Consider the following 16,569-nt stretch of genomic DNA (forward strand, 5'->3'; position numbering starts at 1 on the left):
ATTTTTGAAGTGTCCATTTTGCCTTTAATTCAATAACTGTTAACCAGATTTCAACAGCTGTTAACTAAATTTCACTAATTGTTAACCATATTTCAATATACAATTATTTTGAACCAAATTTTAAAAAATATGTTAATCAGATTTCAATACTTGTTGACCAGATTTCAATACTTGTTGATCAGATTTCAATAACTTTTAAAATTGATTACAATAACTGTTGGTCAGATTTGGAACACATGGGGTATTTTTATCTGGAGAAAAGGGAAACGACTACTGTCGAAATGATTGAAAAACATGAGTGAGATATGAAAAGTGACATACGTTTTAGGCTTATTATGTAATTTTCCAAATTGAAACTAGTTCTCTGCGAGATTGACCACTACTATATGCTCTAGTAATTAATTAGGATTATTTTGTTTCTCTTTTCTATATTCTATTGCATTTATTAGGGACATTAATGTTACCGAATCCTTGATCAATCTCTCCAAAATATGTGAAAAAGTCACAACTTGCAAATGTAAAATTTATCTCAATATCAAGGTGTTTCAAGACAAGACAAGACAAGTACTTACTAGATCTCATTCCTACGCCCGAATTCACAATATGGTCATCAGATCTTAAATTAGTACATAATCTATATAATCCCAAGTATTGATCACAACTTTCAACTGAATTTGAAGCATATGTCTGTATCATGGGGCTCTCGTTGGCTCGACGTACTTGAAAATGCTCAGTTTCTGTTCTTCCTCGATATGTCGTTACCATCATTGTTGTGACATAAACTTAGCTGTAAATTGATTATGTCTTTCTTCTCCTTTAATCTCATCATCTCAACATGATTGTCTTTTGTTCTTAATCTGTTAACCTGCAATTCCGAATTAGTTAGTATAAATTATTATGTAATGGACAAAGTCCGGTTTTGGCTCATTCTCGTTATTAAGTTGAGTTTCACTATAATATCATTTTGTATTGAGTTTATACAATCACGAGTTTCATGATTGTCGATATTCTAGCAGCCACACCATTATTAAAGTCACTTTCTGTTTGGAAATTACCTCAGCACTAACACTATTGCCTGGATTTAGATGTATTGAATTCGTACAGCTGGCCTTGCTGGCTTGAGGAACATGAGATGAGATACCGTTGCCCCCACGAGAAAAATTCGGCTGATCGGAAGTTTTCCTTCTGATGTTCGGTGTTCTCCCTTCATAAAATCCAGCGGATTTATGTGGGAAGACCATTTTTGTTATCGGATCTTTGAGATCGAAGAGATACGAGTTAGTTCTCTTGTCTGGGTTTTGGACAATGACAGGGTCGTTGTCTTTGCTCAGTTGAGGCCTGACCTAGTCAAGGGATCACCAAATCTCCACGCATGATGGTACATGGAAAATAAAAATTTACACAAAATAATCATTCGAGACTAATTAGGTTTGAAGTTTTTTTTTTTGTTTTTTTTTTTTTTGGCAAAAATAGCTAATAGCATTATTTGAGCAAAAAAAGACAACGTTCATAGAAAATTGACACTTTTAGTAAAACTATTGAATCTCTATATAAGACATTTACCTTGTATATAAATTTGTATCCAATAGCAAAAACGATTATCGATGCCTTACATTTGTAATTTTGGTCAAAACATTGACTATTTTGCTATCGGTAGATAAACCTTTGCTATTTTACAAATATCTTTATTTCAATTGCCTATTTGACTGGAATACCCATCTAAAAAAGGATGCCTTACATTTATTTTTTATTTTATTTTTTATTTTGTGATGCTTTAATGTTTGATTGAGTTTTTATTGCATAGATGAAGATTTTGTGATACTATAATGCTCCTACCTTGTATTAAAAGCAGTGGAACAACGTGGATGTTTGACCGTTGAAGGAAAACATTGACCACTGAAGTCAAGTGTAAAGCCTCCCAATGTGTGGTATGATCTTTTATACATGTGAACAATTCGATCATCAGATTCTTGCGCAGCTTGAGATAAAACTACAGGGAAAAAAATTAAACTGAGAGAGACATATATAAATCACAGGTAGTCCATATTATACTACAACTGATAAGCGAGTCTGAGAAATATACTTAACTTTGGCTTTTGAAGTAAAGTTGTTACGAAATATCCATCACGTACCTTGGCCAGATTCATCAAGGCTCTTTGATCGGTACATCTGGAGTTTATGATAATATAATATATAATAAAAAACAAAAAGAACAAATAAATAAATAAATATGGTGATATATAAGTCGTTGAAAAAATAATGGTAGATATGTTATAGGGTGTAAACATTTGTAATTGATGAATTGGTAAACGTAAATAATTTATACCTGCAAGTGACTCTTTACATGAGCAATGCTAAGTCCTTTGATATTCATTATTTGTTGAACTAACTTTGGAGTTGCTCCTGTTGATCACCCAAATAACACAGTTATATCGTGATAGGAAGTAGTCAAGGACTAGGGGCATATGTCCCCTGAATTTTTTAAAATTATATTTTAACTCAAAATATTTATCAAAATTTATATTTTTGGCTTAAAATTTTATGATTTTTTTATATAAGCCCTCTGAATAATTTTATTTCAAATTTACCCCCCTCGACTGCAATTATTTGGCTAGATATAGGCTACATATAGTTGAATTTATATGAGAATATGAAAGATATAGCAAGATTGGTCACACAGAGTTATAGGCAAGTGGTTTGACTATACTGAACTTTTAGACACCTGGCCAAGCCAACAACTATTTAAGTCATCATTTTCATCGTGGATTTCTCATGCTCTTGGTATATGGTCATTCGTGTTAGTTAAGACTGACATATTGGAACATTGGATTTAGCTCGTTATAAATCCATTTGGAAATGTTTGAAATTACTGTGTTATAAGCTGGTTGTTCAATTAGTGGGGTAGATCAACTTGCTGAACTGATTGTTTAAGCACAAGTAAATAAATCAACAATCAAACAAACAATCACAATGCAGAAAGTTATAAAGGACACCAAGATTTGGTAACCATGTTCGGTGATAAAACACCTACTCAAGAATACTGATACGTCCAGTGATAAAAAACAATCCACGATATCTCAATCGAAGTTACAAAAAACTTAGGTGTTTGCATATTCCCTCTCAAACACATGTTCTTTTTTATCCTCCAATAAATTGCAATCTAAGCCCCCCTTAATTAGATCAGAGACTCCCTCACTTTTTTCACGCAATTCTTAGACAAGTTCGAGGCTAAAGTCGGCATGAATTGATCAAACAGAAAAAGTGATTATCCAACTGCAACTCTGGAAGAGTTTTATTAGGTCAACACAAAATCTCGTGCGAATCTGTTATTTTCGAAAGGGTTGGAAGAGTTTTATTAGGTCAACACAAAATCTCGCGCGAATCAGTTATTTTCGAAAATCAAATATCCGAAAATATTTCTTCATAATATTCTGAACTGAAAACATAATGTTTTCAGTTATATTAATGGGGAGGACATGCGATTTTAAGTGATTCGGATCTTAAACAATTTCTTGCAATTTGTCTTAAACAACTTTAACAAAATGCCAAATTAAACTATATCACATAGGATCCAACAAAGTTTATTCACATTCGCGTTTATTTGTTAGTCTCCTTAGTCACTCAAGAGAATATCATTGATAAGAACTTTTAAAATTCATTGATGAAGATGATACGAAGTAAAAAGATGAGCGGTATTTTATAGATTTATAAATATCCTCATAGACTAATCTCATAAAACTATATCATTCTCCTAAATGATACTATCCTATCAGCTTTATTTATTAAAAAGAACACACCTAACAATACTATTTTGTTTTTTTATATTCTAAGCATGTGAATTATTATTAGGAAAATACGATCCAATTTCCATACCTTTATTAAAATGCTGAATTCTTATAAAAACGATTACAATCATCCCGGCTAATTTCTCTTGCTTTTCAAATTGATCTTATGTTTATTAAAAACTTACATCTTTATCAACATTTTGGTTAACTTTTACACATTAGTTAATTTAAGAGAAGAGTTAAAAATATAGTTTATTCAAAATTCTTACTTACTTAATCTTAAAATAAATCCTTACTTAAATTTCTAACATAATTAACTCATAATTTAAATATCCTCAAACTAAGACAAGACGTAGAATGCGTCATACTAGCTACGGGAGAATTAGACATAAATTAAGCTATATTTTTTAATATTTGAAATATTGAGTTATAATTTTAATTAATAGTTACAAATTCTTCTTATAAGAAATTGACATAATAAAACCAACTATTATCATATGAGCACTTATTTATAAAATAGTATAGGTCCAAATTATCGCAATATATTGCTGATATATCGATACCGATGAGGTCTCGGTAAAATATCAGCTATATTCGTTATCGTTTTATAATTATTGTTAAAAAAATCGATGATATATCGATAAAATATCGACATCTTTTAGTAGTTAAAAAAAGTCAAAATATCGACAAAATATCTTCCGAATTTGAAATTTTTTTAATAAAAGAAAATAAACAATTCATTACTTCTTATTCTTTACAACTTTTACTTATTGATTTTACTTACTATTATCAATATTTCCTTATTTATATTTTATAATACATATAAATATATATATATATATATGACAATACCTATACAAATTTGTATGTATATATTTATATGTAAAATAAAAATCAAGCTTTTGAATATATATATATATATATATTCCTATATATATGTATATATACATATAATTATCATAATTTTATTTTTTTTAATAAATTTTAAAAATATATTAAAATCATTTGTCAATAATAATCAATAATATTTGATTTATATTAAAAATCGGTACCATTTGAATACTATTTTATGATTTGTATAGTGTATTTTGAATTTATTTATTGTCTTGATTAGGTAGCATTTTGGAACTATTTTATCATAATAATAATAATAATAAAATTATTTTATATTTTGGATTTGAAGAAACATATATTTTAATTTTTTTTTAAATTATATTTTGTTATATGATTTTTGTCGATATATCATCGGTACCATCTGTAGCTGGTATTAAATTGTTATTGGATATCCATCGATATATCCATCGGTAGTCGATATATCAGTAAAATTAAAATATCGATATCGGTACCGATATCGACATTTTAATCCTTGGATCCAATCATAAGTAAGTATATCATAACAATAAGAGGAAAAGACTTACTATCTTGCCCTCCGAGCCTATCAACTGCCTTCACAAAAGCTTGATGAAGATTAGCAGTCCAGCGGAGCCTCGGCATTTTGGATCGGTTGTACGGCCTCACAGCTCCACTCTTTTGCAATAAATCCATCTCGGCTTCGGCGCTACTACTCGTCTTCTTTATATCATTCGATTGATCATCAGCCGAAGAGCCCTCATCACCATATGAAGTGTTGTCACTGCTTACGTCATCGCCGGTTGCTTCTTCGTTTAAATCGAATGTTGAAGATTTGCAAAAATCGCTGATTGTAGAAGAGGTTTTTTCAAGAATGTGCCTGGTGTTATATTTTTCTTCATGTGCTGTTTCGATTCTCTTGGCCATGGATTTGATTATTTATAATAATCTCCTTCACATGCACATGACGTCATCTATAATTACTTGTGGCTTAGTATGGATTCCTGTTTGCACCAAAACAACATGTACGATGATAATTCAGTGAATGGGTTCATTAACATGACTATCGCTAGAATAAAAACATGTACAAACCTCAGTTTACAGGCATATAGGTCTATAAAAGCATGTATTTTTTTCACATATAATATTACGAGAGTAAAAAAAAAGCTAGACTTTTCTAAATATTTGCTTGATACTTGACTAGCTTTTCATTCCTCTCTATCAAATCTCTCCGGCATTTGATTACAAATAAAAGGGGAAAAAATAATAATAAAAATCAGTAGGAGAAAAACATGCGAATATTTGAAGTGAGTTCAAATTTTGCTAGGGCATTCTAACACAAAATCATAAGATCCGTGAATTTTAAAAATAATTAATCGTAAGTGCTAATTATTTGTATAAAACATGTGAAAACTCTCAGTTTATTGGTTTTATAATTGCATAAAGCATGTATTTTTTCATATTTAAAATAACGTAAAGAGAAAAAAGAAACTAACTTTTTACGCTTGAATGGCTCTCCATCCTCTATCAAATCTCCCCGGGCATTTGATTAAAAATATGAGGAAAAAAATTAATATAATCAGAGCGAGGAAGAGAAAATACGCGATTATTTGAAGTGATTCAAATCTGGCTAGGGCATTCTAACACAAAATTGTAAGATGCATATGGGTGTTATTAATTTTGAAAATTATCAATTCTCTAAGTGCTATATTGTTTGTTCCCTCATCTAAGTATGAAGTTTGTCATGGCCGTCATGGAGCTATAAAAGTATATTTTTGAATTAATTGCATAATTTCAAAGCCCATTACAGTCAACCCTACCAACGAAATCGAAATACTAAAACTAGGCTTTTGACTAAGACAATGTTCGTGGCTCTCATATAACCAAGATCTGAAAAAAAAAATTAGGTTAATTAAGTTCTTGGAATTGAAAGTGTTCAAGTAATTTACCTAGTTAGAGTTTTTTGTTTTTTTTAAGGTAACCTAGTTAGAATTAAAAGAACAATATTAATAACTGGGCCAGATCTCAAAATGAAGCAGCTTAGATGATTCGATAACTAATTATGCATTTAATAGCCCAAAAATGAGACAACTTTTCACATAAAAAACTTACCAGCAAACGTATGATATTGATACTTCATTATCACATCCATGGATCTTAGACGGAGAGATAGAAGAGAGAAAGACTTGGTATACTTTACCTTTTTGAGTTGAAATAGTATAGGGATGGGTTTTAGTTTTATTTTTATCGAACGCTGGTAGATAGGACTTTGAGGGGAAATCCTAAATTAATTTTCAATATTTTATGATAGCAATAATAGTAGCACCTAATTTGCTACAATATAATATACCTATAAATGCGTATTAATATATATATGCACAAGACGACGGTCGGACACTATATTTTGATATCCAATCTGGATTTGAATATATACGTATCACTACAAACTTATTATTTTACTGATGATTATGATGATAATTATTATTATTATTACCAGTTGAAAAAAGAATCAGTATGACCACGACGAAAAATCATGTGACCTCTCAATCATTTCTTGTTCCGATTGTTCTTCGACAGGTTGTCTCGTCCATTATTTCTCTGGTTAGTAACCTAGTCGAGAGAATCTTTATGATTAGTTGACCATGCTACGCAGCGTAGGTACTATAAATCTAGGGAATTAATATATATTACCTTATTACAACAACAACAACAACAACAACAACAACAACAACAACAACAACAATAATAATAATAATAATAATAATAATAATAATAATAATAAGCTATTAGAATAACCAGAGAGAGAGAGAGAGAGAGAGAGAGAGAGAGAGAGAGAGGTGTCATAAATTCTCAATAATGCAACAACAAAAATAAGAAATGATTGAAATGTGCACAACTAAATATCATATGTTGGTGCTTTTGGTGTCAGTTTATTTTTTGTGTTTAGCAAAATAAGTTACGACGGACTGCATGGAGGTGTTGGAACATGTTTTCCGTGACTTGTTGGTATAAACTATAAATTTTGACTCAACTTTATCTTCCTAGCCATATTTTTGTCTCAGCAACATACGGGCCTCCTATAACTTCTCGCAAAACCTAATTAAGAAGTTTTTTTTCTCTTACGCACACTAACATAACTTTTACGAGTTAGCGAGTACATGTATTTAGATTACAAATTTTTAGTGTTTTTTGGATGATGTGCACAATTTTTTCATGCACGGGTTGTTTAGGCATTTGGGTTTTGAGAGAGTTTCAGTGTGGGTACATTTTCTATGTGATTTAAGTTTTTGTTAGAGTGAAGAATTGACATAACATAAGAAGGTTCATATATGGACTAACCGAAAGGATCTCATATACGATCTCGACTTGCAATATCATCTATTAATTCATTTATGCCAATAATCATGTCAGATATCATATGTGCATATGTTATATATGTAGTTGAGGTGAAAGATACAAGATACGTTATTGAGATTGTGTCGTCAACGACTTTCGTTTATGATGGAGTCTGGCACTGGAGCTAGACTCTAAACTTAGGGGCTAAAGTGAATTTTATTTTCATGGGGCTAATTTATAAATTCTCAAAATAAAAATAAGAGAAAAATAAATAAATTTAGGTAAAAAATTATATAACGACATGAGTTAAGCATAAACGTGGCTATCGGCACGGAATATATCGGGAGGAAGGACTTCCGAATACTTAAATTGCCTCACGAAAATGGCCGTATTCCGTGGCTGCGGAAGTGGTAGGAATGGTTTCCGACACACGTTGGTAATGGTAGTTGAAGCATACGGAAGAAATACTTCCGCAGGTTTGTTTTGTTTGTTTTTTTATTTTATTTTATTAATTATGGGTCGTTGGATGTTTTGTTTTTTTTTTTATTAAATCTGGGCCATTGGATGTAAAATTCAACGGTCCATATTCAGTCTGCCATTAATGACATCTAAAACTTTTTTTTCAGCTTTTGTTTGATTTCCGCTAGCTTATTTATGGTATCGAAAATTACCACTTCCGACAGCACGGAAGTTCCGAGCTTAACAGAAAAAATTCTGTTTCCGTAATCGTCGAAAATTTGGGTCATCGGAAATGGTTCTTCCGGTACCGTCCGAGAACCAGGATGAGTCAAGCATAGTTGATGGTGTAGTATTTTTATGAAGATATATATATATATATATATATATATATATATATATATATATATATATATATTAGAGTTCTAAATACTCACAAATTGTTAGACGAGTTTCATTTTAAAACCAATTAGCAGCTAAAATAGTAACTCGCGACTTTACAAATCTTGATAGTTCTCGATCTTATTTCAACGTCGAATTCGTAACCCAAATCAACATAAAATTCAGAGACACGTACAAGTCATTTCTTATATGATAATGCTTTCATCCATGTATATTATTGATTTAAATATAATTATCAATTAGAGGGGTTAGCTAAATTGTAAACACCACTCCTCTTAGATTGGAAATATGGAAAGTAAAAAATGACAATATATATATATATATATATATATATATATATATATATATATATATATATATATATATATATGAATGATTATCGGAATTTCGGAATCACTTTGTATTAGTCGGGATTAATTAGATATCATTGATCAGCTAGTCTTATTCAGGCATATACATAGTGACAAATATGTGCGGTATTTGGAGAAATTTATGCGGTATTTGCGGCATATCACGTGATTTTGACCCATTCGACGGGATATACTCATCCCGCTCCCGTGGGGGTGTGAGATACAGGATTCCGTGCGGGATTCGAAAACATGATACAAATCCATATGTGCTGAAGAATAATTTTTAGGGGTGATCTGGATTTTGTCTACTTCATATATTATTATCCAATATCTGCAGCCTGCAGGTGTCTTTACATGGTATCTTAAAAAGACTACATAAATAAAAATTATATGTTATTTAAAAAATATATAATTATATGTTATATATTTTGTTTGGTATTATCAGATTTATTAGGTGAACCACTACCAGCTAAATATGGTCATTAATTAGACAAACCATGTCTGCAGTGACAATTTGGCACTGGGATAATCGGATAACATTCAAAGAAGACATACTAATTGTTTGTATCTGTCCACAATCAGGCTAAACAATTGGAGACACAAATGTGTATTTAATATACAACATGAATTCTAATTCCGAGTTAAGCTAATATATTGATTTTTTTTACAATTAACATTCAATATCATAGATTAATTAAGTTATTATTTTGAATCAGTGTATGTACTGTATATATATATATATATATATATATATATATATATATATCCTAGTTTATACCATTAGACATAAACCTAACCACATTTTTAAATTGCATAGATAGGGGCTTGCAAACAATGTATAATGTATATGTAATATATGCATTGGATTCTAGTTTTGTCCCAGTGGTTGAAATTTTTTTGAAGCAGTTTGAGTGAGAGAAGAGTATAAAGGATAGTTACAAGCACTTTCACATTTTAATATTAAGTGTTGATATACTGATGAAGCAAATAAGTCAAATTTCTATAACAATTTTGAAAATGTCTGTTATTTATTCCAGGATTGACTGAAAGAGGTAGTTAAACTTATCTCATCCGTGGAAAATATAAGATATAATCCCTGGATCATTTGGTTCTCTTTTATCCGTGTCTTTTCCAAAAGGACCAAGAATTTACTTTCCAAACTGAGCAAAAAATAAATTGTATACTTAATTTTTTTAATCTTACATTATATAGATTAGGCAGATTTGTTTTGATAAAATATGTAGACTTTAATTTTTTTAATCTTACATTATATATTATATATTATATCATCAATTATATTGAACATTTAAGTACAAATTATAAATAAATAACATCTATACTATAATGAAGAAATATTTTTACGTTAAATTGTCAATCACAAGCGTGATTTTTTGTCAAACCAACTGGGGCTGGGTGTCATTAGAATTATAGTCGATACCACTACTAGTTATGTGTACGTATTTAAAGATTGTAAGGATTGACCAAACCTTTACCAACCAAGGACTCTATAATGCCAGCTTCAAAGCTACACCATAGTTTCATGTTATTTTCTAGGGCACATTCCTCATAACCCCAATTAATGCAAATAATTTGTGGTCAATATTCTTAATCTCGGAAAACCCACTGCAGAGTGTATAAATGAAAAGACTATTAAAATAGATAAGGGATTAATTATAAAATTAAACCATAGACTGAGGCCATAAGACAAAACAAATCGCCTATATAAATACTACATATAATTTACACCCATACAAGATACCCGCGTATCATAAGCTTTCGATTCGAGAGATCAAGGAATAATATAGAGAATTGCTCAAGTTGAAAATAATGTTGGGTCGTACATGATTTTATATACAATAAGACAAAACATATACAAATAATGGAATCTATAGGTGCGATGGTCTCTCTGCTGTGTTGGCTAAATAATCGCCGTGAACATAGGCACCTTAAAAGATCTCACACTAGGAGGCTATTATATATACATATACATAAATAAAGACAATATTTTGTATTTTATCAGGCTTATTTAATTCATTCCCAAAATAGGGTATATATACAATGTACAGATCCTCAGGGTAATATCACGCTATGACGTTATAGACTCGGCCAATCACATCACGTCATAGCATGTCTAATAACGGTAACAAGGGCTAGATCCAACAGTGTGTGTTGGCTGAGATTGAGGGCAAGTGAGGATCTCTGACATGATGGGGGTGTTGTTGGGCTTGGGCATGTGGTGAGTTTCTGATGGGTCGATAACAACCCCCCGCAATTCGAACGGCTGAGAGAAGATGAGGTTGAGCTTGTTTCGTAGGTAAGTGAAGAATTGGCTGCCGAGAAGCTTCGTGAGGATGTCGGCGTTCTGATCAAATGTGAGAACGTGCTGAATCGTAAGAGTTTAGGCTATAACTTTTTCACGGACAAAATATAGGTCGAGCTCCATATGTTTTGTCGGAGAGTGAAGGACCGGATTGGGCGAGAGTGAGACCACACTCAGATCGTCAACCCATATAGTGGGCGGTCGAGGTGAGATTATACGTAGTTCACGAAGTAGAGATTGGAGCCATGTGATCTCACCAGTACAGAGCACTAGACTACGATACTCGGCTTCCATGCTAGACTTCGATATCGTCGGTTGCTTCTTAAAGCACCACGCGTGATCAGATTATGACCCAAGTAAACACATAAATCAAACGTCGACCGCCGATCATCGGGATCGGTGGCCCAATCAGAATATGAGAATCCGATGATGTGGAGATGAGGTGATTTATGGAAGCGCAAGCCAAGATGTTGAGTACCGAAGAGATACCAAAGTATGTGTTTCACAACATTTCAGTGTGTGGACATAGGGTTATGCATAAATTGGCTCACCTTTTTAACACTATAGGCGATGTCGGATCCAGTGATGGTGGCGTAATGAAGGCCTCCGACAATGTTGCGATATGACGCAGGGTGTTCAATGGGGTCGCCACGGTGGGCAGACAATGGAAGACCCGTGACTAATGGTGATGCCACATGGTTGGCGATGCTCATGTTTGCCCGAGCAATGAGGTCGCTGATGTAGCTATCTTAGGAGAGAATGAGATCATATCCCCCGTCGTATTTCTTGTATGCCAAGGAAATAGTGAAGATCGCCAAGATCTTTAAGCGATAACTTTTTGTGGAGTTACTGGACAAGCGTGTTGATGTCGTGGTTGTTGTTGTCGGTGGCAATGATGTTGTCAACGTACACCAAGAGAAAAATGGTGGATATATGACGATAACGAGTGAAGAGCGAGGAATCGACACGTGATGAAGCAAAGCCAGTTCAGAGAAGGGGGTGTCGAAGTCATACAAACTACATATAGGTCCAAGACGCCGTGGAGAAACGTATTGTTTATGTCAAGTTGACGGAGATTTTGATTTTCGGCTTAGGCCACTGTGAGAATGGTGACTTGTTTCACAACCGGGCTGAACGTCTTAGTGAAGTCAAAGCCGACCATTTGGTGGAACCCTTTGGCAACGAGACGAGCCTTGTACCGATGGATGCGTCGCCATTAGCACGTCGTTTGATTTTGAAGATCCACTTACTTCCCACAACAGAACGGTTGGGAGGTATTGTGCTTAGGGACCATGTAGTATTCTGATGAAGTGACTCAAGTTCGTGTAGCATGGCCTCTCGCCAATGAGGAGATTATAGGGCTTCAGTGACGCTTTCAGGTTCGTGTTGATGAAGGTTGGTGAAGACTGTGAAGAGCTTTAGTTTGAAGATGTCGTGATTGGAGTGAGTGATCATGTCGTGTCGGTTGGGAGCAGGTTGCTCAGATTCTTGATTTTAAGACGATGTCGGTGGTGAAGGACTAGTTGCATTGCCCATGCTTGACGAGCCATGGTCACCAGTGTTGAAGGCTTGGGCTGGTGATGGTGGCACCTCGAAATCATCAGGTGGTGCTGTTGGGCAGACTTGATCTGGTGATAGTGGCACCTCGCAACGTCAAGCGGTGGTGTTGTTAGGCTTGGCCATCCGTGTTGGTGATGACATGGAGGATTGGTTAAAGGTGACACTATTGAGAAGTGGAACTGGATGGGCTTAATCTTGGGTGTTGAGGTTTGAGTGCGGTACATATCTGCGTCGAGGATTACGTGGCGAGAGATGTAGAGTCTCCTGTCTGATATAAGACATTTGTAACCCTTGTATTGATTATGGTACTCGAGGAACATATATGCCTTTAACCTGAAGTCAAGTTTGTGATTATTGTATGCACGAAGATAAAGGTAACATGTACAACCAAAACACTTAAGGCGTGAATAATCGGATTTAGATTCGGTGAGTACCTCGAGATGAATCATATGCTGCAATGAATTCCTAGGAAGCCTATTGATGAGGTATAAGGCAGTGGTGAACGTATCGTCCCAGAATTTAAGAGGGGGGTTTTACTGAGAGAGTAGTGTGAGACCCATTTTGACAATATGACGGTGTTTGCGCTCAGTGATAAGTGTGATTCATTCATAATTATCAATGTTTTTTGGAAGTGAATCAAGACTTGTTCTTGGGGTTTTTGATATTATTTTTGTAGTGTTTAGTGAATTTTCAGGTAGTTGAGCTATAGAGAACATTTGGAGCTTAATGGAGCAATTTTGGGGTGATTCAAAGACTTTCAGACAAGTTTGAGCAAAATAAGAAATTTAACGCCTTCTTCTGCACAATTTAGAGATTCATAATTGGAGCTTTTGGATGAGTTCTTTCCAGAACTGAATAGATCTTTCTATTACTTTCCAACGCATGTTTGTTTGCCAAAATCAGAGTCCGGAGTAAGGAGTTATGGTAAATTCAAATTTGTTGCGCGTACATCTCCTAGCAACGCACGACGGACGCATGAGCAGCGTGCGACGTGCAAGAAGAAGCAATCAAAATTCGGATTTTCATGATTTTGGCTTATTTTGACCCTTGGATCACATCCAAGGGCCTACAATGCTCCGAAAATACCCATGGAAACACTAAATACCCTTTATTAGGTTTAGTTTTCATCATATCTCATTAGGTTTGATTTTGGAGATGGACAAATAGCAAGGAGGAGGATTTGAGAGAAGAGGCCATTGAAGCTTTTGGAGAGAAGAAGAAGAGGGAGATGGAGAAGAGCTTAACACTCTCTCCAATTAGGTCCGTCAACCAATTTGGTATGTTTCTACTCTAGATAGATTAATGGGTATTCAAGAAGGAATTAGACTAGGTTTACCCAAAATACTATCTGTTGCCAAAATCCTATAACCAAATGAATCGAATAAACCAACGAAGTCACACCCCTTCACTCTCCATAACATTTGTCAATTTTATCTTTCAATTACTCAAAACCATAAATATAAATAAATAGACAAGTTCCTTGTGAGATCGATACTCGTGCCCATGCACGCTTTATTACTTGATGACACTTACGCTTGCTCGTGTGGGGAATATCCTAGTTAAAGAATTTCTCCACATCACTCAGCACCTTCATTCTGTTCGGGAGTGTGAGTGCAAGAGCTTCGATGATGGATACCTGAATTACGAAGATGATTTTGTAGAGATTGAAATTCCCCACCCCAATCAGTCGGAAAACATTTTTTTTCAAACCTGATTTTTTACAAGTTTTTGAAAATGTAGAAAGACATAGTAAACATCATATTTTAATCTAAGAAGGTAAATCCAAGTGAATTTTGAAAATTCGTCAATAAAACTAACATAGTATCAAAAACCATTGCGTGAGACTATGGGCGCACCTTCCTAATATACGAGTTGAAAGGATTCTATGTAAGTTGTTTTTGAGGTGGTAAAATGAAGTTTATGACCTTTGTCTTTGACACAGTGACAACATAATTGAAAATCTCGTTGAATTGTTTTTTGGATTACAATCTTGTAAAACACGAAGAACAATATCTTTAGCGGGATGCCCTAACTGCTTATGCTACCTAGTAACCGACATATTTGAGCGATCAACACTCTTGATTGAATTAAAACACTTAGAAAACAAAAAACATGGGCGAACAATTTGGCCTTTTAGAAACTTAAACTGGAACGATCTCTTCCTTGGACGAGCCACCACCACTGAACTTGTATAAACCATCTTCAAGGCTCTCCTGCAGCAGTATGACCCCCGTTGCTTGATCCTTCATTCCCATGATAGGGTATATACCATGGATTTAAATGTCGCCAAAATTCCCCGATTTTCGCCGGCGGTGTCGTTTTCGCCGGGAAAACGGCCGACGAACTCATGAAAGTCGTTTTTCCATGTTATTTCGTTCGATTTTCTCCGAAAACGACATGCCGTTTGTCCATGTTATGTCGTTTTCGGTTTGAAACTATAAACTCATTCTGGAAAAAAAAAATGGCGGTTGGTGAAGAAGTAAAATGAGGAAGAAGAAGATGAGAGAGGGGAGAGGAGGAGACGAAGTGAGAAGAGTGGGACAAAGGGGAGAGAGAGAGAGAGAGAGAGACCTGACCTAGCTATAGACCCACGTGACATGATTTGATTGAATTCATCTACTTTGTCATAATCAACACTTTAAAATCTTTACTGACTGTGAGCTTTTTTTAATTTTCATTTTTTTAAAATATTTATGTATATTATGAGCTGATATTTAACACTGCATAATAGATAACATATTATATCAATATTGTTAACCAACATTATATGTTAACTCATTCAGTTAAATGAAATATTTGAATTCTTTAATTTGGTTAAATTACTCGCTCGATTATCGGTTAAAATTTGATTAACCTCGACTAATACATTGATACTTAAAAAAATATAATAATTTGAACAATTTATTTATTAAAAAAGTCTAGTATTGAATCAACATTATTTATTTTTTTGTGAATATTCAACATTCATGAGAGGTGTGATAACATTAGGAGTTGGTACCGTGACATTGAAAATTGTCATGACTCATATCAATAAAAGATTATATAAATATACATATATAAATACAATATTATATAAAAATAATTTAAATGAAAATTTCAATATGAAAGTCTATATATATACTAGAAAAAGAAACATAAATACCATTACGTATAAGTCTATATATTAGATCTATAGATATTATTATAGCTTAAAATTTAAATGTCATGTAAATTACAAAGTTAAAAATTAAAAGATGTATATATGTATGTATTTATATATTTTATTATATTGTGCAACATTATTTCCGTTCGATTTTCCATCAGCGTGTCGATTTTCCATGGAAAACGGCATTTGAAAACGGCATATCAATTGCCATTTTTCAAATTTTTTAATTTTCCGTACGATTTTCCGTCAGCATGTCGATTTTTCATAAATCAAGAGGCTCGAAACGGCGTTGAAAACGGCATTTCGAACCTTGGTATATACAATGTACATACCCTTAGGATAATCCCACGCCACGACCAATCACTA

The 16,569-nt window shown here is 33.4% G+C and overlaps 1 protein-coding gene across 1 annotated transcript; it reads right to left on the reverse strand.

Annotated features, from left to right (window-relative positions):
- Positions 1-488: 488 nt before the first annotated feature.
- Positions 489-6,780, reverse strand: LOC149406991 (uncharacterized). The gene is made up of 7 exons (XM_089628184.1): positions 6,747-6,780; positions 5,204-5,638; positions 2,327-2,403; positions 2,133-2,169; positions 1,837-1,990; positions 1,056-1,338; positions 489-865 (listed from the first exon to the last, which is right to left on the reverse strand). The coding sequence occupies exons 2-7, from the start codon at positions 5,559-5,561 to the stop codon at positions 731-733; spliced, it is 1,044 nt and encodes a 347-aa protein (XP_089484310.1). The 5' UTR covers positions 5,562-5,638; positions 6,747-6,780; the 3' UTR covers positions 489-730.
- Positions 6,781-16,569: the final 9,789 nt, after the last annotated feature.

The sequence above is a fragment of the Urtica dioica genome, chromosome 1, assembly GCF_054948205.1.
Source record: "Urtica dioica subsp. dioica isolate 48M chromosome 1, U.dioica_male_clone48M_v1_H2, whole genome shotgun sequence".
NCBI classification, from domain to species: domain Eukaryota; kingdom Viridiplantae; phylum Streptophyta; class Magnoliopsida; order Rosales; family Urticaceae; genus Urtica; species Urtica dioica.

Coding starts and splice junctions, on each gene's coding strand:
- LOC149406991 (XM_089628184.1), bottom strand. CDS start 5,561: ATGGCCAAGAGAATCGAAACAGCACATGAAGAAAAATATAACACCAGG. Junction 2,170..2,326: donor ATGTAAAGAGTCACTTGCAG/GTATAAATTATT, acceptor CATAAACTCCAG/ATGTACCGATCAAAGAGCCT. Junction 1,339..1,836: donor TCCACTGCTTTTAATACAAG/GTAGGAGCATTA, acceptor TGACTAGGTCAG/GCCTCAACTGAGCAAAGACA.